This window comes from Oncorhynchus mykiss, chromosome 19 (genome assembly GCF_057628025.1).
Source record: "Oncorhynchus mykiss isolate SJ-2025 chromosome 19, ASM5762802v1, whole genome shotgun sequence".
NCBI lineage: Eukaryota > Metazoa > Chordata > Actinopteri > Salmoniformes > Salmonidae > Oncorhynchus > Oncorhynchus mykiss.
In genome coordinates this window covers 50354523-50381203 of record NC_143040.1, presented here as the reverse complement: position 1 = coordinate 50381203, position 26681 = coordinate 50354523, and the positions used below count along the sequence as shown (strand labels likewise).

At 41.8% G+C, this 26681-nt stretch overlaps 2 protein-coding genes across 3 annotated transcripts; one reads left to right on the top strand and one right to left on the bottom strand.

Moving 5' to 3' along the window:
* Positions 1–18941, top strand: c19h14orf180 (chromosome 19 C14orf180 homolog). 2 transcript variants are annotated; one of them, XM_021574319.3, is made up of 8 exons: positions 1–603; positions 1613–1643; positions 7494–7580; positions 9071–9197; positions 13025–13164; positions 15393–15562; positions 15651–15777; positions 16835–18941. In XM_021574319.3, exons 1-8 carry the CDS (start codon positions 451–453, stop codon positions 17038–17040), a joined length of 1041 nt encoding a protein of 346 aa, XP_021429994.1. In that variant the 5' UTR covers positions 1–450; the 3' UTR covers positions 17041–18941. The 2 variants fall into 2 exon arrangements, with proteins under 2 accessions (XP_021429994.1, XP_090067424.1); XM_090211298.1 differs by lacking the exons at positions 1–603; positions 1613–1643 and having other exon boundaries at positions 7494–8109.
* On the bottom strand, positions 18588–22773 carry tmem179ab (transmembrane protein 179a, genome duplicate B). Its single transcript, XM_021574320.3, has 4 exons — positions 22380–22773; positions 20619–20756; positions 20326–20404; positions 18588–20185 (listed from the first exon to the last, which is right to left on the bottom strand). The coding sequence occupies exons 1-4, from the start codon at positions 22679–22681 to the stop codon at positions 20003–20005; spliced, it is 702 nt and encodes a 233-aa protein (XP_021429995.1). The 5' UTR covers positions 22682–22773; the 3' UTR covers positions 18588–20002.
* Positions 22774–26681: the final 3908 nt, after the last annotated feature.

Sequence of the window (26681 nt, the reverse complement as noted above, 5' to 3'; positions counted from 1 at the left end):
GAGAGAACCAGAGTGCTCAGGGAGAGAGCCACAGTGCTCAGTCGACAGTTCCGTTACCTACATGCTGAGACTGTTCACACACGCTGGCTGGACTACTGTACGCAAGTAGAGCAGTGATTGGACCAGGGCTCTGCCAGTCAATGAACAAATCCCCTCTGACTTCCTCTCCTCCTTTCCTGATGCAGCATGGGCTGAGAGGGAGGGGAGTTGATCTGTCTTCACAGCCTGCCTCAGCTCAGCTCACCACCTGCCCTTGAGTTACTGTGAATAGACAAGACAGAGAGGAAGTCGTTCTGTAGTCTGGCTCTTGTAAACCACATCTCTGCTGTGTTTTTATCCCTGGGCTGTTTAGATTTTTTCCCCTCTCTGCTCTGGGGGTGGAGTGGAGCGTTTGTCCCTGGCTGGCGGAGCTCCGATGGGAGGCAGCGCTGCCTCTGTCTGGGACTGGGGATGCTGAACGGGGGAAGGGAGGGCCTGTTTCAACTGGGACAGCAGCTCCAGCAACAGGGGGAGTACCAGGCCGCCCTCCACTGCTTCCTTAGCTCTCTGCTGGGGTTAAGGCACGTGCAGAGCTTCACTTCGCTGCCCAACTGCCTTCACCAGGTGAGCCACCGACCTAATGGCCGGACGATCACTCATTCTCACACCCATATGTATACATGCACCCGCAAACATACACACGCATACTGTAGACAAATGTTTGCACACACAAATGTCCAGTCTACAGGCACATGCACACACTTGTGGTGTACATAAACATGAGCACACAGACACAAAACCCATTCACCACAATACTGATACCATACATACAGTACTGACACTGTGTTTGCCTGTTACTCATACATTAGCATATAATATAAACACACAAGCCACACACTACACATACCAATACAACCTTGCCATCACCAATACCAATGTCAAACGTCATGTTGCCACTCACAGCACAGGATCAGCGTTTTTCCTGTTGACAGTGCATGTTGCAAGGTGAAGACAGGGAGTCTGTCTGTCTCAGGACAGACAGAAAAATGTCAAATGGCTCTTTTCAATGTCAGTAATATGCGTATTGCAAACCTGTGAGTATGTTAGCTACTGTACCTCAATATGAGGTTGGAAGTGGTCCATGTATAGTGCATAACATAATAATGTATGTCAGTAGCCTATTACCAGAAACTCCACTGTATCTGATGAATGCAAATAGCATCCGATTACTGGGACTCATTTCATGTGCATGCTTGTCTCCCAGAATAGAATATTGTTGTTTTCATCCAGTTTTGTTGAACCAGGGCCACAGTACCAGATTACTTACTATAGGCCCCTGGATAACAATATGTATCAAGTGACCCAAAGAAAATGTCTTACATTTACAAATGTAGCCCCTTGCCCAATATCCCAGGAATGTGGCATGATGTTGAACAGACCAACGGCGAGAGAGAGAGAGAGCGAGAGAGAGGGTGGTGTTGTTCATTCCCCTCCACAATACAGTGGCTTATATGAGAATAGTGGAATGTGAATGGTCATACATGGTAATATGTGTAGAATGCAGACAGACAATTAATTGTGTAGCATATTCATATCATACAATCCTAATATGTGTTCTCCTTTGTGATTACAGATTGCTGAACTCTTCATCTCTGAAAATAATTGTATCCTTTACACACAAACGGAGGCCTTGTGAGACCAAACCCCACTTCCAGATAACTATTAGTACTATCTTTGCATGAAACCTGTGACTATGCTAGGAAGGCAAAAGCTGTTTCCTTTTTTGGTGGCAGTGGCCTGCGGGTATGGTGAATTCCAGTGCAAAATGTAATTTGGCTGTACAGAAAAAGCATCGTATAAAGAGGGAATTTGTGTCCATGGGACAGAATATTATCACAGCTTTGTCCCAGAATGCTCAAGGTTTTGAATGGGGTCAGGCTTTTTTCTTAAGAGGATTTGTAAGTGCTTATCTCCCCACAACACAGAGTATGAGAAAGCGAATTAACCTGTATTCTGCAGTGGCTGTGTGTGTCACCACCACCGCCATCATCCACTACAGGCCAGTGCAGTATAGGGTTCAGATAAGAGGGGTGTGGTGTTGCAGGATATACAACCTCTTCCCATGGCACTCCTCTCTGTTACTGAGACATTGAAAAACGTTTCACGCCAGCTCAAGTTATCTGCCTCAGCAAGACCCAGCTCCTCACAACCCATCTCCCAAAATAGGTTGATTTACTGGGCTCACTTCATCAATACATGTCCATAGTCTCCTCATGTCCTCAGAAGTAATTTAGTTAAGAGGCTCATAGGTCATGATAGGGTTAATTAAGTCTTTGGACATGAAAGAGACACATGGCATCATGAATAATTATGTCACAGTGGTGTCATATGTTAATAGTAACATATAAGCTTCATAGACACAGGTCATTACCACCAGAACGATTTGAAGTAGATAGTTAAAAAACTATTTACAAAGTCATTTGAGTTTTTATCATGGAACTTGTTACGTGGAACTGATCCAGACATGTCTTTTTGTCGACACAGAGATTAGGCCAGAACAATGGGATACATGACAGTCTGATTGTCCCAGTTAAAGTCACTGGCTATTGGGCAAAATCAATGTTGTTTCCACGTCATTTAAAACCCAAAATGAAATGTGATGATGTTGAATCAACGTAGATACGGATTGTATTTTTTTAAAAAGTCATCAACGTAAGATAATTTTGTATTTTTTTCACCTAACTTTTAACCTAAATCCAATGACATGTTTAATTCACATGAATTACCAAATGTAAGTCAAAATGACATCTGTGCCCAGTGGGTGGTCCCCGAGGACAGGTTAAACAGGATATTCATGTGACTGGGCAGAGCCAGAGTTTAACAGGCTTTTAAAGGGCTCTCTGGTTTGTATTTGGGAAGGTTCCCTGGGGAGTGAGGGAGGTGAAGACTTAGCCTAATCTAACTGACTCTGATGGGAACACATATTTTCACATGCACAGAATAAAAAACATAAACTCTCAGCATCAAATGCCATAATAATAACTCCCAGTTGCTGGAATTCTTCTCAGAGCTCTCTGACCAAAAGTCATCCTGGCTTTCGTGGAAAGTGTATTCATCTATCCATTCAATTTGGCTCTCAAATTAGAGAAATAAATAAGACAATCAAATGGAATTTTCAGTCAAATCATTCTCAGGATGTTTTCTGTTACAGTTTCATGTTTGTAATCAACACAATCCAAAACATTTTATTGTCTGTTTTGTGGTATGTGTGTGTTGACTGTATGAGAATAGTGTCACAAGCCACATATGCTTCAGAGTGCTTCCTTTAGAAGTTTATCTCAACCTTGACCCTCTCCACTTCACATGTACTGCATGTGCTCTAAATTGAGTTCACCCTGCTGTTGGAAGGGGGTCTCTGTCTGCTTTTTTTGTTTCCATGTTTTTTTCTCCCCAATTTGGTCATCACCAACTCAGGGTGGAGGACTTAGTACCTACTCAGTGTGGGTTCGCTGCATTGTTGTTGCTGTCCTGCCAGGTTGTAAATACCCCAGACCAGCAGAAGTAGTGCTTTGACCTCTGTGGTCTGCCTGTGAAGTGACCTTCTATCCCAGAGGGTCCTCGTCATACTCATCTCACTGTTGGCAGTTAGCATGGGGTTTTCTAATGTAGTGATATGGGCTTAATGGGCCTCTGATCATAGTGGAATTATCTCCAGATTTCAAAACACATTAGAAATTTTACTTTGGGGTGATTTTGTAAAAACATTTTTGAGGCATCACGTGGTATTGACAGTTTTTTCATAATTTTTTGGGGGTGATGGATCGAGTAGGTACAGTTTATAAGCCAGGATATACAATGCAATTATATCTGTGTTTGTAATCCATACCGAATGTGTTAGTTGTGAACGCCTCTCCAGCCATCTTATTGGCATGTGAAAAGTGTTGTCTGTAATGGCCATCAACACTGGCACTGGTACTCCCTGTACATAGCTCCACATTGATCTGGTACTGGTACTCCCTGTATATAGCTCCACATTGATCTGGTACTGGTACTCCCTGTATATAGCTCCACATTGATCTGGTACTGGTACTCCCTGTATATAGCTCCACATTGATCTGGTACTGGTACTCCCTGTATATAGCTCCACATTGATCTGGTACTGGTACTCCCTGTATATAGCTCCACATTGATCTGGTACTGGTACTCCCTGTATATAGCTCCACATTGATCTGGTACTGGTACTCCCTGTATATAGCTCCACATTGATCTGGTACTGGTACTCCCTGTATATAGCGCCACATTGATATGGTACTGGTACTCCCTGTATATAGCTCCACATTGATCTGGTACTGGTACTCCCTGTATATAGCTCCACATTGATCTGGTACTGGTACTCCCTGTATATAGCTCCACATTGATCTGGTACTGGTACTCCCTGTATATAGCTCCACATTGATCTGGTACTGGTACTCATTGTATATAGCTCCACATTGATCTGGTACTGGTACTCCCTGTATATAGCGCCACATTGATATGGTACTCCCTGTAAATAGCTCCACATTGATATGGTACTGGTACTCCCTGTATATAGCTCCACATTGATCTGGTACTGGTACTCCCTGTATATAGCTCCACATTGATCTGGTACTGGTACTCATTGTATATAGCTCCACATTGATCTGGTACTGGTACTCCCTGTATATAGCTCCACATTGATCTGGTACTCCCTGTATATAGCTCCACATTGATCTGGTACTGGTACTCCCTGTATATAGTGCCACATTGATATGGTACTGGTACTCCCTGTGTATAGCTCCACAATGATCTGGTACTGGTACTCCCTGTATATAGCGCCACATTGATATGGTACTCCCTGTAAATAGCTCCACATTGATCTGGTACTGGTACTCCCTGTATATAGCGCCACATTGATCTGGTACTCCCTGTATATAGCTCCACATTGATCTGGTACTGGTACTCCCTGTATATAGCGCCACATTGATATGGTACTGGTACTCCCTGTATATAGCTCCACATTGATCTGGTACTGGTACTCCCTGTATATAGCTCCACATTGATCTGGTACTGGTACTCCCTGTATATAGCGCCACATTGATATGGTACTGGTACTCCCTGTATATAGCTCCACATTGATCTGGTACTCCCTGTATATAGCTTCACATTGATCTGGTACTGGTACTCCCTGTATATAGCGCCACATTGATATGGTACTGGTACTCCCTGTATATAGCTCCACATTGATCTGGTACTGGTACTCCCTGTATATAGCTCCACATTGATCTGGTACTGGTACTCCCTGTATATAGCGCCACATTGATATGGTACTGGTACTCCCTGTATATAGCTCCACATTGATCTGGTACTGGTACTCCCTGTATATAGCTCCACATTGATCTGGTACTGGTACTCCCTGTATACTGGTACTCCCTTCCTTATTGTGTATTTTATTCCTCTTGTGTTACTATTTTTATTTTATTAGAATTTTTTACTTGGTTAAGTCTACACACGTGACAAATAAAATGTGGTTTGATTTGAACAGTCATTACCTCAGCGGCCCAGTAAACCCTGGAGTTAACCCAAAACTGTCTGTCAGCAGCCCAATATCTCTACCTCAGCTGACTATGATATACTGTCAACGAATAGGAATGAGGCACATTGCAGCATATGCAGGATGTTTAGAAGAGGATCGTAGTAAACACAGCACATAGTAGCAACACAGTAAACACAGAATTCTACTTGTCCACTGGATGTCTACTGGAGTCATAAAGTATGCATGGCACTGCATACATTGTGTATCCTTCTGGCTAGTGAAGTCTATTCGGAGTGTGTGTTAATGTGCTTCTCGTGTATTTTGCTAGTCATAAAAGGTAGCCTCTTTCCTTTCACATGGACAGTTGTGATAGGGTTTATAGACTACTGTCATTTAAAGATGCACTATGCAGAAATCGCTCCGGCTTTTCCTGGTTGCTAACATTCGAATGGTTCGCCTAATTTCACTTTATGTGACAAAACAAAAAAGTATAGTGTAGAAAATCATAGTACATCTGAATCGCTGTGAACTATCTTTTCCATAACCAAAGATATAGTGTATTTTCAGCTGTTTGAAGCTGGTGTACGAAACCAAAAGTAAAAGACACAAAAACAAAACTTAAGAACGGGAAGCATAGAAATAACGCAAATAGGCTTTATTCACGGTATATAATACATTTTTAAAGCTTTTATTTGTATCTAAACTGTGCTACTTTAACGGCAATCAATAGGTCACACACAAGCATTCAGAAATAGAACTGAGCAAAGTCTGGTCTCACGTGCGACAGAGTGCTCCTGCTTTTGAGTAGGCCATTTACACCAGGCTGTATGTCTGTGTTTATTTTAAGCACATTTTCCTTGTCAAGCAATGCTTTTAAATTCACCTGTCAAGTGTTAACGGTGTCAACATACAAAGGGATGCATTTATTTCAGTATGAAGAATGCCTTTGACAAAGTGAACCAACTCGGCTCCTGAGTCTATTTTTAGGGATGGCACACATATTTGGTGCCTTAGGGACAAATCTTAATTTATTGGAAGGAGAGGTGGTCCAAAATACTGGAGGGTTGTCAAGATTTTTTTGTTGCTTTGGGGAGGGTTGTGTATGTTTTTTTATTGGGCACAGGGGAGGCTAGCGCATTTTTTCCCTGATTTACATTCGCTCTTCTGCTCATATTTTCCCTATAAACAATGGCTTGACTTTTGATATTACCCTAATGAAGTTTAGAAACATTTGTGAAAGTTTGGTATGGTGTGGCTGTTATTAAGCTTTAGCTGCTGAAGGCCTATGATACTGTAAGTCCCTGACTTTATTGTGCCAACCCGGTCACACAAAATCTTTGGGTATAAATGTTTGTTTTTTTAACTGACAAAATCTATCAATCAATAAATTCAAACTGTGCAGTGGCCAATTGATGAACGGAAAGAGACATCGTTTACAAAAAATTCAGAGATTGTCAAGCCAAGCCTTTGATACTGGGTAAACCTAAAATGTAGAGAGGGATGTATTGTCTGTTTGTTGAGATCGACAGTCTATTTGTGGTGTTAACACAAACCATGATATTGAAGTGCCCAAAGTTGGTATGCTTTGTTTATTGGTTGTGTGGTGCATTGGCACAGAAACCTGTTGGTGAACACCTTGAGTTGGAACAGCCCCCCCCCCCCCCAGTAAATTTAAATCCATCCCTTACAGAATCAGATACCCAAAATAACTGACACATCAACATTGACAAACAAGACTGCAGTAGAATGCCCAGATATTATAGTCCACGCCTTCACAGAGACTGTTTTGAGCTATCTGTCTAGAATGTTGGTGACGAGCCTGTTACTGGCTGAAGTCACATTCAGGAGCCATAAAAAATATTTTAAAAACACGTTGCAGTTAAGCCTGGTGACAACATTTCTGACACTACAACTGACTTAATACCTTTGACAACTGGGCCTGATCCTTCACCTATATAAATAGACGGCAAGGCCCTGCAGTTCATTCAGGCTGAGAAGATGTTCTACGAGGTTTCTCTAATTGAGCTCACTGCTGTTCAGGGGAGCACAGGCAAGTATATTTACATCTGTAAAATGGGGGCATTAAGGTGGCATCCACAAGTGCAGCTTCTCACCATCTGACAACTATGTCAGAAGGGGACCATCGTCAGTAGCATTTTGTCGTGGCTCTGGGTTGGCCACCCACTCATTGCCCACCATTGTGCATCGGTACAAGGAGTGACGAAGGATGCCGTTTAAGTACTATGAGGGTGGTTGATGAAGCAATTGGACTCAGGTGAGTAAGGCAGGCTTTTGGCTAATGAAGATTGGATGCAGGTGAGCAAATTGGCATGGGTACTGCTCTACCATATATGGATTTCCTTGCCGCGCTGCCGCCTTCCATTGTGGATGTCTGGACCCATATATGGAGTTCCTGCTACAGGGCCGCATTCCAATATGAATTATCGTTATCCATGTATGGAATTCTGCATTCCAATATGAGAAGTCTGAGTCCATATATGGAGTTCCTGCTCTGCTCCAAGGCTGCATTCCAATACAGAAGAACAAGCACATGTATGGAAGTTCCTGTTGTGGATTAGGTATGTCATCTGAAGCTTAAAGCTGTCCTTCCAAAACTGTGTTATAAACTACACTTAGCACTCTAACTGGGTGATTAAGGGGTGCCCTAACAAAATTCCATTGCTGTAAGCTATGTATGTATGTATGTCTGTCTGTCTGTCTGTCTGGAGGTTGCTGATTCAACAGCAGTTCAGTGTAGCATGGGCAGGAGGTAGCAGGAGTTATGGGATGGACAGGGAAGACAAATGGCCATGTTAGGCATTATCTCATAAGGAGTTGTGTGGCGCCATGGAATACTGAGGCCCCTGATTCAGCACTGTGCCAGCTGCTCTGTTTCTCTCTCCTGGGGCAATGCTGGCATCACAATCACTCCACCAGCCTTCTCTCTCTCTTCAATCTCCTGTTCAAACCTCAGCCCATTTCCATCTAATTTTGAATATCTGACAGATATTTGACCTACCCTATTTTCAATGCTTTCAATTCTTTTCCCTCATCCTGTTAAAAGTTTCTGTCTCCTTATTGCCATTTCTGAACCACTTTACTTTTCAGTTTACCTCTCCAACGTTAGGCTGGAAAAGCTTTTATGGAGGCTAATCTCCACTCCCACCAGGGTCAGCTCAGGTGTTTGTGTCTGTGTGAACAGGTAGCTGTGCCACTGCTTTTGTGGGTGTGGTAAGTGCGCTGTTTGCACTCACAGTTTCCTCTCCCTTCCCTCTTCCCTCTGCTCTCTATCTGAAGTCTCCCGCTCACTATCCTGTTGGCTCCACTGTACCCTGCTGTTCAGACTCCACTCTCATCTCCACACTGCCAGCCCTGCCAGAGATCACATCGCCAGCATTTTGGATTCTGTTTACTTGCTATGTGGAGAGACAGAGGGAGTTAAAGGGATATAAAGAGAGAGAGAAGGATAGAGCGTGAGCAAGAGGGATCGAGACAGACGTTAGCGGGCGGCTGATTACATGCCCTGTGTGTGTGTAACAGGCCCCCAGAAGGAGGCTTTGCTGGGCTCGTCTGGGACAGGATGGGCATCCCCAGAGGAGCTATCGGATCAGGCCTCCCAGGCACAGCATTTTGAGCGGCTGGCCCAGCTTTGCATCATGAGTAAAAGGTACGTAGAGTTAACAAGAATAACGCAAATGTCCTCTCTTGCAATAAGGGCAGTGCTGTTTAGTATTGTTGGTCTTCCTCTCATTAAATGAGACAAAAGAAAGTAGATATTAATATTGTGGCTGATATAGACAGCATAATATATACTGATACTGTAGGTGTTTTTGCTTGCTGTTAAAGGCTCCAAAAGGCTCTAATTATATTTACTAGATGCTGTATTTTGATATTTTGGCTAGCTCTGTTCCCCTTTACTTTTGAAAGGCTGAATGAGTGTATAATATCTTTACAAAATGAAAAACAGTGGTACTGTCATTCAGACATGAGGCTATTTCATTGAGGCATTGTTCGCTTTCTGTAGTTTTAAATTGGACGTTTCTGAATGATGTGCTTATTTCTAACAGAAATCTACAGTATTTAAACTGTATGCTGTCTCACATCTTAAAGTGATACTCATTTCCATATTGCCCCTCCCCCAGATTGTTAGTGAAAGATGGGTTTATATGTTCACAGTGCTTTGAAAATATGTCATCAGGATGAAAATGTACCTCGCCAAAATAAACCAGTGCACAAAGAAATGTTTGCATCTGTGGCCCTCATGCAAAAACCACCGAGGTGAATTTACCTGTAGAGGTGGAGCAAAGGGACAACATCCCTAATGGGAGTTTCAAGTGTTACCAGAACACATTGATCTGATGTCCTTGATGCTGGGGTATTCTGGTAGGCCACAAAGACAGGAACATACACATTTATTTGCCCCTCCTGTCAATGTTTGGAAGATTAGAGAATTTAGCCTGATTGGCTTGATAGGGTGGAAGGGGGTAACAGGTATCCTGACTACTCAAGCTAAATTCTTCTGCTGCTCCGTCGTTCACTACATACTAGTCTGAGACTGCCGTCATTGAAGTCGTTTTTGGTGATGAGGTGCACGAGGGGTGTTGTTCAAAACAAAGTAATCAGTGATTGAATCGTCTCTAACCAATCACAGTATCAAAGCCAATGACTAATTTTCAAATCACCGCTTTACCCACGTGCGTTCTGGCTCTGGCCTAACCCATCGATTTCTGGACCAATCAGACGGCCCTGAATGTGTTCACATTTTTGGTAACTTAACCTAGCAGGCGTAAAAAAAATATGGCTGACTGGAGTACCCAAATCCATTTTGAAGGGGAAACTGAAGTTAGGTTGAAAATACTGTATCCCTGAAAACCGGAAACATCCGCTTTTTTGGTTTCTGCTGTTTGATCTCTCATTTTTGTACAATACTTTTAGTTTAGGGTGTCTCTAGTACTATATGTTTAGTTTAGCGTGTCTCTAGTACTATATGTTTAGTTTAGCATGTCTCTAGTACTATACTTTTAGTGTAGTATGTCTGTAGTACTATACGTTTAGTTTAGGGTGTCTCTAGTACTATACTTTTAGTGTAGCGTGTCTCTAGAACTATACTTTTAGTGTAGTGTGTCTGTAATACTATACGTTTAGTTTAGGGTGTGTCTAGTACTTTACTTTTAGTGTAGCGTGTCTCTAGTACTATACTTTTAGTGTAGTGTGTCTGTAATACTATACGATTAGTTTAGGGTGTCTCTAGTACTATACGTTTAGTTTAGTGTGTCTAGTACTATACTTTTAGTTTAGTGTGTCTAGTACTATACTTTTAGTTTAGTGTGTCTAGTACTATACTTTTAGTTTAGTGTGTCTAGTACTATACTTTTAGTTTCGTGTGTCTCTAGTACTATACTTTTAGTTTAGTGTGTCTAGTACTATACTTTTAGTTTGGTGTGTCTAGTACTATACTTTTAGTTTAGTGTGTCTCTAGTACTTTACTTTTAGATTAGTGTGTCTCTAGTACTATACTTTTAGTTTAGTGTGTCTCTAGTACTATACTTTTAGTTTAGTGTGTCTCTAGTACTTTACTTTTAGATTAGTGTGTCTCTAGTACTATACTTTTAGTTTAGTGTGTCTCTAGTACTATACTTTTAGTTTAGTGTGTCTCTAGTACTATACTTTTAGTTTAGTGTGTCTCTAGTACTATACTTTTAGTTTAGTGTGTCTCTAGTACTATACTTTTAGTGTAGTGTGTCTGTAATACTATACGATTAGTTTAGGGTGTCTCTAGTACTATACGTTTAGTTTAGTGTGTCTAGTACTATACTTTTAGTTTAGTGTGTCTAGTACTATACTTTTAGTTTAGTGTGTCTAGTACTATACTTTTAGTTTAGTGTGTCTAGTACTATACTTTTAGTTTCGTGTGTCTCTAGTACTATACTTTTAGTTTAGTGTGTCTAGTACTATACTTTTAGTTTGGTGTGTCTAGTACTATACTTTTAGTTTAGTGTGTCTCTAGTACTTTACTTTTAGATTAGTGTGTCTCTAGTACTATACTTTTAGTTTAGTGTGTCTCTAGTACTTTACTTTTAGTGTAGTGTGTCTCTAGTACTATACTTTTAGTGTAGTGTGTCTCTAGTACTATACTTTTAGTTTAGTGTGTCTCTAGTACTTTACTTTTAGATTAGTGTGTCTCTAGTACTATACTTTTAGTTTAGTGTGTCTCTAGTACTATACTTTTAGTTTAGTGTGTCTCTAGTACTATACTTTTAGTTTAGTGTGTCTCTAGTACTATACTTTTAGTTTAGTGTGTCTCTAGTACTATACTTTTAGTGTAGCGTCTCTAGTACTATACTTTTAGTTTAGTGTGTCTAGTACTATACTTTTAGTTTAGTGTGTCTCTAGTACTATACTTTTAGTTTAGTGTGTCTCTAGTACTATACTTTTAGTTTAGTGTGTCTCTAGTACTATACTTTTAGTTTAGTGTGTCTGTAGCAATATACTTTTAGTTTAGTGTGTCTGTAATACTATACTTTTAGTTTAGGGTGTCTGTAGTACTTTTAGGTTAGTCCATCTCTAGAACCGTACGTTTAGGTTAGTGTGTCTCTAATACTATGCTTTTCACCCTAAAGAAATGTACAGAATGCCCCAAATTCATCCACCCATTAGACGCCTCCCAATCCAATGGACTTGTTTGGGTGCAATATTTTATTTACAGGGTTTTAGAAGACTCACATCCTACTACAGCACTAGAGCACTGGAGCTTGTGGCAGTTTGGAATTGGGAGGATGGCAGCCTCTTCATCTTTACTGGGTCATAGACATTTTTGTAGATGTTTATGAACGGTCTATGAGATGAACATTAACCTTGGACACTGATGGAGTAATGAGGACTACCAAGAGAACTGGAAGAGGTGCTCATATAACTGTCTTTAGTAGTCAGTGCTAAGTCAATGCCAGCCCCCTTCTTCTCTCTTGGACAGAAAGTTATCGTGCTTCCTGAATCTTTCAGCGCTGTGGCAGGAAGTCCTTCGGCCGTTGAAGGGCTTCGCTGTACTTTGGCGATCAGATGTCCTCAAATTACATTCTAAAACAGTGCAAACAGACACCTGGCCATTACTAATTGAAGGGAAGCTTTGTTTTGGAACAGCGATCGTGACATCTGTGACACTACACAGGACTTGTTCTACATCCATTGGCACACGTAAGGGCCGGAATTTGTCTTGCAATGCTATGCCCACCTAGCTCCATGCCAGAGCAGTATAGCTATGAAAGGGTGCACGGTAAACCAACCGGTGGGAGCATTGGCAAAATGGACAATAAAATATATTTTCTTTTCTTTTCTTTCTTTCACCCTCCTTTAACCTGATTTCACATTGAATTTACTTTAGTTTAAATCTCAACCAAATGTAAATCCAACTAGACATTCAAATGACATATGTCCCCAGTGGGAGAAATAATCTATAAAATGTTAATTATCTCTGTGTTCCTGTCCTTCATCTTTTAGACCTCATCTCGCTTTAGAGTACAGTGGGAAAGCCACTAAGATCCATCAGAGGGCCTTTGGCAGCGACCACCCCGTCACAGACAAGAGTCTGGAGCTGCTGGCCACCGTCTACGCAGAAATTGGCAAAACAGAATACTCAGGTAAAACCCCTGAATAAAGACAGAACACTTTAAAAGCCAGTGTCATGCTGAAATAAACATGGTTGAATACTTACAGTAGATGAACTCAATAGTCATGAGTGTTCCATCACGGCTGAGTGTGTCAGCATGTTCTTCTCAGTGTGACAGGCGGGCACAGGCAGTGGAGAGTTTATAGTTGACAGTTTGTAGTTAAACTGAACCCTGAGAGGTGATTTGGTGTAGACCTTGTCACTAGGTTGACATAAAGCACTCTCTTGTGGCATGACAAACCGGAAAACAGCTGTTAAGCCCAGGAACAACTTAACTGCTTTGCTTCAGCGCACACATCGCACTATAAGTGGCTTACATAATTCCAGTTAGCCCTCCTACTGTATGATGTCTGCTCAAGGAATTGTTAAATGAATAAACACACCCACTCAGAGTGGTTTTATATAGAGCTGAACAGAAAATGCTTATTGTGAAATTGACAGTTTGAAGCCACTGTATTGGTGTGCTCATGCTTCACTCGCATGATGAGGAGGTGGCATTTTCGACTGTTTTCCAAAGTTGCCATTTTTGGGGTAAAGAGGTCTGCTGAAGAAGGCACGGGGTAAAATGTGCCCTAGATGTTGAGAACAGCTGTTGAGTCAGTGTTCACAGACAGGGGTGCTCAGTAGAGCAGGCTATGTGTAGGACCTGGGGTGCTAAGAGAACGGTTCCTATTCATGCCAGTTGACCTTCTTGGCCATATCCTTGGTAAAATTATTGTCAATAAGTAAAGAGAACAGCTGAAGCATGGACACAGTTTGTCCTTGCAATGTAAGCCAGGTCACTGTCAGGGTACACATTTCATTCACGTGCTTCTGCAAGCAGTACCAGAGCACCAAGTCTAGGTCCAAAAGGTTCCTTAACAGCTTCAACCCCCAAGCCATTAAACCGCTGAACAATTAATCAAATGGCCACCCGGACTATTTGCATTGACCCTCCCCCCCTTGTTTTTACACTGCTGCTACTCACTGTTTATTATCACTTTACCCCTACCTACATGTACAAATTGCCTCGACTAACCTGTACCCCCGCATATTGACTCGGTACCGGTACCCCCTGTATATAGCCTCCACATTGACTCGGTACCGGTACCCCCTGTATATAGCCTCCACATTGACTCGGTACCGGTACCCCCTGTATATAGCCTCCATATTGACTCGGTACCGGTACCCCCTGTATATAGCCTCCACATTGACTCGGTACCGGTACCCCCTGTATATAGCCTCCATATTGACTCGGTACCGGTACCCCCTGTATATAGCCTCGGTACCAGTACCCCCTGTATATAGCCTCCACATTGACTCGGTACCGGTACCCCCTGTATATAGCCTCCACATTGACTCGGTACCGGTACCCCCTGTATATAGCCTCCATATAGACTCGGTACCGGTACCCCCTGTATATAGACTCGGTACCGGTACCCCCTGTATATAGCCTCCATATTGACTCGGTACCGGTACCCCCTGTATATAGCCTCGGTACCAGTACCCCCTGTATATAGCCTCGGTACCAGTACCCCCTGTATATAGCCTCGGTACCAGTACCCCCTGTATATAGCCTCGGTACTGGTACCCCCTGTATATAGCCTCGGTACCGGTACCCCCTGTATATAGCCCCATTATTGTTATTTAATTGTGTTCTTTAAAAAAAATTGCTTTAGTTTATTTAGTAAATATTTTCTTAACCCTATTTTCTTAAAACTGCTTTATTGGTTAAGGGCTTGTAAAAGCGTTTCACTGTAAGGTCTACCTACATCTGTTGTATTCGGCGCATGTGACAAATAAGATTAGATTTATTTTGTACACAAAGTATGATTTCTCTGTGACCTAAAATGGCTGTCATAGAGTTGTCATTGTGGGTGTGAGCTGCACTCCTCCTATAAACCCATTTATTGATAGTTGGATGGTCTACATGTTGCTTGTGCAGTCTATTCCACATCTTTCATAGTACAAAGCCAGTGCAGTGCTTTTGTGATCTGGAAATGTGTGTGTTGTAAGTACCACTGCACTGTACCTGTGTACATAGTAAATGGCCATGATGGAGTCAACCCTGATGTTTTTCACAGAAATGTTTGTTTTTGTATTTTGAACTTTCATCTTCAGTTCTGTCTACACAGTAGTTGTCTGCATGTTTATTGGTACCTTGGATCCAGGTTCCATCTGTGGTCAGAGACTAATGTTTACTCATGGTTAATCCCTTAGATTCCCTAGGCCAGTGTGTGTCAGCGCTTTCCAAGAGGTTTGCTACTGCCGAGTCCTTCAGAGACACACTCAACAACGGTCTTTCCCATTCCCATTCCCACCGGGATAAACGCTCTGAGGTCCGGCACAGGAAAGACCCCCGCCCACTGTTGGACACACCAAAACCCAAGGTGACACTTTTATTTCAATGACTGAAATGTCCTCAAAACTGGTGTCCATTGTGTCCTCAGTTCTAATGATATCTCACCCTCTCCTCAGGTCACCAACGGTAAAATCCCCATGTCCATACTGAAGAGATCTGGCTCAGGATCAGACTCAGAGCCCAGCCACAGACGGAAAGGCGAGCGGCGGGTCCGGTTCAGGGAGCCTGAAACCACTGTGCATGGTGAGAGAGACATCAGGATCAGAGATCAAATACCAAACATATGGAGGCCATGAGGACTAGATCTTTCCAAACTTTCAAAGTTTGAGCCCCTTCAGTGCATGTAACGAGCCGAGGAGAGATGGCGTTGCCCTCTGGTGCATTCTCACCTCTACCCAGTCACTCACACTCCTCTCTACTCTACTGGAAGGCCTTGGTCTGCAGAAACAAGAAACACATTTGTTATTGGACTGACTCAGCTCTATTCCACTGGGTTTTAGAGAATGAAACACTTACTAAATCAAAATGTATTAAACAATGCTTAGTAATACATTGGTGAGTTATACTGCTAAATCTACTGTTCTCCTAATTCTCTATGGGCCACTACTACTGAACCTTACAAAGGAATCTGCGTTGTTATGGCTTAGCTGTAAAAGAAAATGAACAAGATACAGTAAAATCCTGTGATTAGATTGTAAAACACTGTCCCTTGTGGATACTGTAGTACTTAATGTAACGCTGAATTCACAAAAAGAACAAACATGAGCAAGCTATTTACACTTCATGATTAATTATGCATGCAAATAAGGTAGCCTTTTCTTTCTTTATTTACTTGCTTCTTGTCTATCGGTTTCGCAGACATTCCATACTATGACCGTTTAGTTGGTAAGTCTGTCTGACAGTGGTCCCAAATAATAGCACACTAAGAATATGGAGCAAGTGTCACCCTCATTGACTGGTCATTACTGACTTGTTATACTAAATCTGTGTAAGGAAGAGTGTTGAGTGGTGCTTAATATGAGAATTTGCAATCATAGACATTTTAATATTGTACTGTGATGCATGGGTATTCCACCCACTTTTGATATTGCATATTCCAGTCCAGTATCTGGTGTATGGCACTTTTTATACTGTTAATAAAGAGACTGAAAATCAGGCCTTTAGCTACAATGGGGTGGACAAAAGTGATTTTGGAATCACGAAAACAACATGCCCCTCACTCCTGAACATGCAGACTGGAAGAGCATTTACAAATCATAAATCATTCAACAGTTTGTTTTTGGTCTCTTTTGGTTCACAGCCTATGACACATCACCGCCCAGCCCCCACCTGGCCCTGTTCACTTGCCTGTTCCTGCTGATGTCACTGCTGGGCGTGGCCATGTTCTGCACGGACCGCCGGCGCCCACAGCGTGTCTGTGAGGAGCTGGAGGCCTCGCTGGCTGTCTACCTGATACACATAAAACAGCTGCTGTGGGGCTGCTGGATCTGGCTAACCATGCAGTGACTGGGACCCACCAGAGGGGGAGGCATGGAGGATTCGCTCTCTTCATTACATGTTCGTTGAGGTGCCCTACCTAGCCTGGTCCCGAGCACCTCAGTCATACACACGGACTATCTATCTATGGTGTTGAGATGTGCACCCCTACTGCTATGCTCACACCCATATATGGAGAAATGTGTAATCCCAGAGATATTTAGCCTCCATGTCTGTATACTGGTGGTGGGTATGCTACCATGTTCGTTTTGTTGATAAGACATTTTGCACATCAGCAATGTCGATGCTCACTGGTATGCTCACTTAATTGCTACAATAATTGACATGTTCCTTTCTTGGCACAATCTATTGTGAGTGAATGTTTCATGGAATGCCAAATTAATTATATTTATTTAATTACAATGCTATGTCATTTGTGTACTTAAAAGCTAGCTACAGATATGAATGTGTATATACCGTATACTAAGGACTGTCACAATATTACGCCTTGTTATTGCACATAATTGAATGTATAAAGTGTGAAAAACTGCTTAGAGTTGGCACAAAACACCCTTACCGTCTAAAATAAGGATTATGGATTGAGTCAAGCACAATGTGACAACCTTCTGAAAAGGATTGCTGACACAGGCACAGGACTGCTTCACTTCACAGTGCCAGGTTAAACTAGCAAATTGACAAAGCCATCTTTCTTTTACAGCATAAATACTGCAGTCTGGCGTTTCCTACCTTGGTCCTTGGGACCCCAAGAGGTGCACGTTTTGTTTTTTTGCCCTAACACTACACAGCTGATTCAAATGATCAAAGCTTGATGATTAGTTGATTATTTGAATCGGCTGTGTAGTGCTAGGGCAAAATCCAAAACGTGCACCCCTTGGGATCTCGAGGACCGAGTTTGGAAAACCCTGTTGTAGTCGGACTATTTTTTTAGGTCAGATCAGTTTTGGGTTCCAAGTTGGGACAAAGATGATAAGACATTCACCACAATAATATGAATACTCACTTTCCTGGAAATGTACTCAAATTCAATGAGTGCTTACGATTTTGACAGTGTACCTCTTGGTAAATGCTAAAATGCCTCAAATAATATCCTCTCTCCTCTAAATTGTATTTATTCTTCCATACTGCATATCTGCATCTACTCAAATATCCAATACTTTCATTTTCTTTAGAGTACATTTTGTAAGGGCTTTTGTTACATTTCTATTTTTTGATTGTGCCAATATTCAGATTTGAATCTTGATGTCAAATGCTTTTAAAGTTGAGGATTATTTGGGAATTGAAAAGTACCTTAAATTAGAGCAAATGTTAATGATGTAAAGAAAGGAATCTACATGAATTGTACAGTCCAATGGTCTGTGGTAAGATGCAGCAACATTATGACACTAATTGAATCATCACTGTGGGACCTTCAGTAATTGGAACCATTCAAATATAGAAAATTAAAGTCTCTTCTATAAACAGGTCGAGCTTTAAAGGACTAATGTGATGCTTATGTATGTGATGCTTATCATATCATATCATACCTCTTGATCCGAGCAATAAAACACAAGACGTTGTTTCCACTGATACATATTCTTTAAACAGTATAACAGGTTTCAGGGAACACAACATAAGAAAGAGTCGCTGTTGGAAAAATCTGAGCAATATGATGCAACCAATGTCTGAATGGAGGAGCTACTGAGACTGAAGGTTCCCTTTGCACCATCAAACGGAACTACTATCGTTAGCAATACAAATACCCAGCAAGTCAACATGGCTTGTTTCTGCACATTTTGGTTAGTAGCTGCATTTCACTGCTGACAATATGCCTGTGGTCACTTTGAAAGAAGTGCCTTTTAGAAGGATTTTGTAGTTTCTATATTTTGTTATTTATTTGAATTATTTGAAATAAAACTGTCATTGCATACCAAGATCTGTGAGGGTGGTGAGTAGTGAGGGTGGTGAGTTGTGTGTGTGTGTGTGTGATGATCCATCTTTCCACACTGCGGACTACATTTCCTCACACACAACAGCACAGAACTGGCCTTGGATAATGAGTTATCCCATCTATGTTACTTATAATTTGTTCACTCACTGTCAATGTTTTTTTTGGGCATGAGGATTGAGGAATATCGGACCCTGTGCCTCATGACCAGCCTGAACTTTTTATGATTATCAGGATGATCAGGTAGACTGATTTATCTAGCTATATGACTCTTAGGCATTTCCTCCTGAGTTCTCTCCCAGTCAATTTAAGTTAATTGACCATACATGTCTCTTACATAGTACAGTTTTAATTTTTACAAAATACTGTTTGGTAATTGTAGATACTGTATAATATACTGCAAAAGCACACATCATACTCTGTTGCTGCACGTAGGCAAGGAAGTCACACATTACTGAAAGCCTGCACAATCTGAATGTATTGGATTGTTACAAAAAATATATTGCCCAACATCAACAACTACATCCTGCTCACACATCTAACGTTACATGCACACAGTAAAAAATACAATAAAAAATATCAATTTTCACCATTCTTTAACCACCCTGTGTTGAGTCATCATCTAAGTGCAGCTAAAAAGTAAGTCATTTTTAAAAGAAGTCTCTATGTTCCATTTCTATCCTCATTAAATGGCCTTGATTCTCTGAGCCAATTTACACTCCAGTGAGTGCCTTGAAGGGGAAGACATGTCAGCAGTAGCTCATTAACAAATATAAATATAGCAAGTGGACAAGTGGATTGAATCAGCTCCACAATACAGCTGGAATGCCTTTACCCTACGCTTTGCGGTCAACAGCGTTTTCAACTGGTAAATCAGACAGCATATAGGAGGAGTATATGTAAGCAAGGCATAACAATGCACTCTAATCACAGTTAATGGAATTTCAATTGATGGTATATAGGTTGTCAGGGGCTGGCCTATCTATGATGGCAGTAAGGGTAGGATAAGAGGATATGTTTCAGTGATGTGCACGTGTCCTCTGGGTGTTAGACCATGCCACTCTTCATCTGGTTGGCATCAGAACCCCGGCGGGACGAGCGTCCCAGCAGCAGCTCCTTCTCGTGGATCAGACTGTCCAGAAGGTCCTCCTGGCGGTAGTTGTGGTAGACCTTGAGGAAGGCCATGACCGTGATACCCATCCACGTCAGCCACGCTGCCCACAGACCAAACTGCAGGTAGGAGACATGTTTAACAGATATAATATAGTCACAGGGTTCAACCAGAGCTGGGTCAAATTTGGACAGAAGACTCTGGTACAGTCTCAAGTATCAACATAGTGTATAAGTCTACACATTCGTCTGACCCTTACCTGAGCAATGGCAAACTGGTCATAGAACGAGGAGTTGTCAAGGCCTAACTCCAGATCAGTGTCCTGCAGGTCCTCACAGCTGTAATACAAGTAAAGAGTAAGGTGTGAGCTTAGGAGAAGAACTGCTCATACTGTTACTTTGGTCACTGAGATTAGGGGACACGACTAGTCACATGATCATAGGTATACGGTTGGAACTCAATAGTATTTCTAAATATTGCCACAGACAATCGAAGAGCTTGGGAGACATGTAAAGACAGTGTGAGGTATAGACAGGGTGTTTTGAGTCTCACCTGCTGGACATGCTCCCTCCCTCTGTGATGGCGTCACACCACAGGTTGAAGCCCACACTGACGATGGTGCTGGAGAGGAACACTGTGAACACCACCAGGGAGCTGATCACCAGATTCAGGAAGGCATTGAACAGGGAACTACACTCAGAGAGAGAGAGTGAGAGACAGAGAATATACACTGAGTGTACATAACATTAGATTGACCATGACAATTTTGAACATGAAAACAAATTAGGCACATTTGGGCAGTCTTGATACCAAATTTTGAACAGAAATTCAATGGTTCAATGACCAGTCCAAAACATTGAACATACACCGCTGCCTTCTAGTGGTCAAAATCGAAATTGCACCTGGGCTGGAATAATACATTCTGTTCTTTCTCTTGCATTTCAAAGGTAATGGTACAAAAAAAAATACAAAAGAACGGTTGTTTTTTTCTTTGTATTATCTTCTATGAGATCTATTGTGTTATATTCTCCTACATTCCTTTCACATTTCCACAAACTTCAAAGTATTTCCTTTCAAATGGTACCAAGAATATGCATATCCTTGCTTCAGGGCCTGAGCTACAGGCAGTTAGATTTTCGTATGTCATTTTAGGTGAATTTTTTTTTTTAAAGTTGCGGATCCTTAAGAGCCTTGAGACAATTGAGACATGGATTGTGCCATTCAGAGGGTGAATGGGCAAGACAAAATATTTAAGTGAACAGGGTATGCTAGTAGGTGCCAGGCGCACGGGTTTGAGTGTGTCAAGAATTGCAATGCTGCTGGGTTTTTCACGCTCAACAGTTTCCCGTGTGTATCAAGAATGACCCACTACCCAAAGGACATCCAGCCAACTTGACACAACTGTGGGAAGCATTGGAGTCAACATGGGCCAGCATCCCTGTGCAACGCTTTTGACACCTTGTAGAGTCCATGCCCTGACGAATTGAGTTTGTTCTGAGGGCAAATGGGGGTGCAACTCATTAGGAAGGTGTATAATGTGATTTCTTTAATACCATCCCTGTCACATTTCCTTAGTGTTGAATTGGATTTGAATTGAAGATGTCTGTGGAGATTGTGGTGTTTTCTTTTCTTATTCCAACCATCTTGTCAAATGCTTGAGTGGTGGGTTTTATTTTTATTGTGGCTATATTGCGTTTTTTTTTAATGGATGCTATGACCAATATAAAGATATTGGTGGTGTAGCTGTATCACACTAATTCATTCATTCTTAGTTTTAGATAGGCCTACATGTTTTTTTAAGTGAAAGGTCTGTCACTGTTTCATTCTGTCACCTGTCAGACCAATGAAATCGTCTGCATTGCACAGTAGTAAAACATGTTGTTATAAAGATTGCAGACACATCTCTTTAAGATAGAGTATCCTAATCCATAAATGTAGTTTCTGTGATTGCAACTCTGTTGAAAAGGCAGAAAATGGCATTTCTTCCCTCGGGCTGATTAAACATATTGATTATGGAGCTACGCAGGGTGATGGGCAAATTGTGCCATAGCAAAAACATACGTTTTTTTTTATTCTGTGGGGCCTAGATCTGTAGAAAAGACTCTGAAAAAAACATTAAATTAATGGCTAGCGGGTTTTGTTTTTGCTGTATTTAGTCAAGCAGCATCACTGATCATTCGGGCGTGGGAGTGGATGGGCTGCTTGAAACACAACCCATCTCTTTATATCGCTTTAAAAATAATTAAGATAAAATACACACGAAGAAAACATGGACAGTAATGTAGAACAACCACAAATTATTAGGACACTCACTCGTCGTGGCCTTTGCAAAGAAAGAACAGCAGTCTCCATGCCTGCACTGCGGAGAGGACGAGAGATGCTATCCCGACAAAAGTGATGAAACTGCAGGAAGACTCCGGTCCCCACTCCTCAACGATGAAGCGCTGCTTTGAAACTGTGATGTTCTCATTCTGCCACATACCACGCGTGAAAAGCAAGCATTTTCCATGAAAATCCTCCGTGTTTTCGGAGAGAGGCACTACGGAAATAAAGCCAAACACAAACGCCAAAAAATAGAGGATGCATTGCGCGAAAAGTACATTATCGAGGGCCATTTTCCCATATATTTTCTCTTACTGCGTCTGTTGCATCGGCGACTGCGCAGTAGACACTTGAGCGTGGGCGCAGCATCAGCACCATTCACGCTGGAGCAGGCAGCAGTCTCAATGAGCCTAATTCATCTCATATTCTACTAATCGGGTAATTCCATGAAACTGGTACGATTTGAGTCCCTCTGACCTTTTTAAGTATAGTTTAAGTTTTGGGTCACCAAAATCCAATGTAATATAAACTGAAATGTACCCTGTAAACATTACATTCATTTCAATTTTAATGGCAGAAAATTGCTTGTTTTCAAATGACACCAAGCATTTGTCATGTCCTCTGTAGCCAATAACTATTAACGTTGAATGTTTTAACTGCATGATTATTTATTAAAATCACAAAATATTGTTGCATAACTCAGTCTACCCCGTTACACCAACTAATGCCCTCAAAGCTCACTCCATGCCTGAACATTCCAGGCTCTCTTTACTCGCGAACAGATTCCAGGGCGTTGTCAGGCATTGCCAACATGGAGGAGATCTCTAAAATATGTATCAAATTCGTTAAAATGACAAATTACATTCTCCTAATTTAAAAGCTACAGCAATGCAGTTGTGAGAAAAATGTAAGAACATTTGAAGACAAGTGTTTCAACATAGTATAACCACTACAAAGCTGATGCTATAGCAAGCCTCTTCCATAGACTTGACTGCAGCTAGCTAGCATCAGAGCCTTCTGGCTAATATCATAGACTGGATATAGCTTTGTTTTACAGAGAAGGTATATGTACTTGTCATGTTAGTTGAAGCTAACATTAGTTTACAAAGTGATTGTTTGCTAAGATGTGGAAGATGTGGCTTTGCCATTGCTCAAGTTGGTCCAATGTTTTGGAAACAGCTTGCAAGCCCCATCCACTAAGATACTGTATGTATCTTGTGAGGGGAAAAATGATGTATTCACCTTATTTGTTGGCTATGTAACAATTATTTACTTAACGAGCAGAAAGATATTTCTGTCCTGCTAATGCTGTGTTTTATGGTCTCCACTCTAGCACCCTGCAGCTAGTCTGGGTGTTGAGGACATGGGTTCTACTAGAGATAGCTTAAAGCTGACAATTGATTTGTGTTGGTGATAAAAACCTAAAAGCTAGCATTCTATGGACAAGATGTGGTGGTGTGTGACACAAAATAGAGAGAGCCTGAAAGAGTTAAGAACAATGCCTCATTGTCTCAAATTCCTGGCATCTGGCAAACTAAGTAAAATACCATCCTGTGTAAATAACCAAGGTGGCTTATGGGTAGGTTAGAAGTGACTGACTAAGCAATCTTGGTATCAGCTATATAAAAACTGTGCATCGTATGTAAAGGTCAGTCAGTCAAGACTGGTGGGCTGACGGTCTCATTATTGCAATATTTAATCGATATTAAATAAAGATGATTGTTTGAAGAAAGTCTCTCTCAGTACTGAATTTCCACTACATTTTATCTACACTGAATACAAATATAAATGTTATATGTAAAGTGGTTGTCCCATGTCCATGAACTGAAATAAAAGATCCACAAAAAGCTTAATAATCTCAAATTTTGCACACACATTTGTTTACATCCTTATTAGTGAGCATTTCTCCTTTGCCACCTGACAGGTGTGGCATATCAAGAAGCTGATTACACAGCATAATCATTACACAGGTGCACCTTGTGCTGGGGACAATAAAAGGACACTCTAAAATGTGCAGTTTTGTCACACAACACAATGCCACAGATGTCTCCTTTTTGAGGGAACGTGCATTACAAGATAGTGCCAGCCACGTCCCGGCCCAGAAGGCATCCCTAGCTATGTCCTCAGAGCATGCACAAACCAGCTGGCTGGAGTGTTTACTATGCACATATTCAATCTCTCCCAATCCCAGTCTGCTGTCCCCACATGCTTCAAGATATCCACCATTGTTCTTTTACACCAGAAAGCAAAGGTAACTGAACTAAATCACTATCGACCCATAGCACTCACTTCTGACATTGTGGCTAGTTAAGGATCATAACACCTCTACCTTACCTGACACTCTAGACCCACCACAATTTGCATACCGCCCCAATAGATTCTGACAGGCCGCCCCCAAGTGGTGAAGGCAGGAAACAACACCTACACTTCGCTGATCCTCAACACAGGGGGCCCACAAGGGTGCATGTTCAGCCCCTTACTGTATTCCTTGTTCACCCATGACTGCATTGTCACGCACACCTCCAACTCAATCATCAAGTTTGCAGACGACAGAACAGTAGCAGGCTTGACTACCAACAATGAAGAGGCAGCGTACAGGGAGGAGGTGAGGGCCCTGGAGAAGTGGTTCCAGAAAAGTAATCACTCGCTCAACGTCAACAAAACATTGAGGGAGCTAATCGTGGATTTCAGGAAACAGAAAAGAGAGCACGCCCCTGCCCACATCGATGGGACCGCAGTGGAGAAGGTGAAAAGCTTCAAGTTCCTCAGCGTACACATCACTGACAAACTGAAATGGTCCACCCGCACAGACAGTGTGGTGAAGAAGGCTTAACAGCACCTCTTCAACCTCAGGGGGCTGAAGAAATTTGGCTTGGACCCTAAGACCTTCACAAACCTTTACAGATGCACAATTGAGAGCATCCTGTCGGGCTGTATCACTGCCTGGTACTGCAACTGCACCTGCCCGCAACCGCAGGTCTCAGAGGGTGGTGCGGTCTGCCCAACGCATCACCGGGGGGCACACTGCCTGCCCTCCTGGACACCTACAAGGATCATCAAAAACATCAACCACCCGAGCCACGGCTTATTCACCCCGCTACCATCCAGAAGGCGAGGTCAGTACAGGTGCATCAAAGCTGGGACTGAGAAACTGAAAAAACAGCTTCTATCTCAAAGCTATCCTAATGTTAAATAGCCATCACTAGCCGGCTACCACCCGGTTACTCAACCCTGCACCTTAGAGGCTGTTGCCCTGAGCTGACAGCACCTGAGCAAGGCAGTTAACCCACTCTTCCCCGGGCGCCGATAACATGTATGTTTCGATTAAGGCAGACCCCCTCACTTCTCTGATTCAGAGGGGTTGGGTTGAATGCATCCAGTTGTACAACTAACTAGATATCCCCCTTTCCCTTTCCCCATATACATAGACATGGAATCACTGGTCACTTTAATAATGGAACACTAGTCATTTTAATAATGTTTACATACTGCTTTACTAATTTCATACTGTATTCTATTCCACTGTATTTTAGTCAATACCACTCTGACATTGCTCGTCCTAATATGTATAGATTTCTTAATTCCATTATTTTAATTTTAGATTTGTGTGTGTTGTTGTGAACTGTTAGATACTACTGCACTGTTGGAGCTAAGAACACAAGCATTTCGCTACAACCACAATAACATTGGCTAAATACAGTGCCTTGCGAAAGTATTTGGCCCCCTTGAACTTTGCGACCTTTTGACACATTTCAGGCTTCAAACAAAAGATATAAAACTGTATTTTTTTGTGAAGAATCAACAACAAGTGGGACACAATCATGAAGTGGAACGACATTTATTGGATATTTCAAACTTTTTTAACAAATCAAATACTGAAAAATTGGGCGTGCAAAATTATTCAGCCCTTTTACTTTCAGTGCAGCAAACTCTCTCCAGAAGTTCAGTGAGGATCTCTGAATGATCCAATGTTGACCTAAATGACTAATGATGATAAATACAATCCACCTGTGTGTAATCAAGTCTCCGTATAAATGCACCTGCACTGTGATAGTCTCAGAGGTCCGTTAAAAGCGCAGAGAGCATCATGAAGAACAAGGAACACACCAGGCAGGTCCGAGATACTGTTGTGAAGAAGTTTAAAGACGGATTTGGATACAAAAATATTTCCCAAGCTTTAAACATCCCAAGGAGCACTGTGGAAGCGATAATATTGAAATGGAAGGAGTATCAGACCACTGCAAATCTACCAAGACCTGGCCGTCCCTCTAAACTTTCAGCTCATACAAGGAG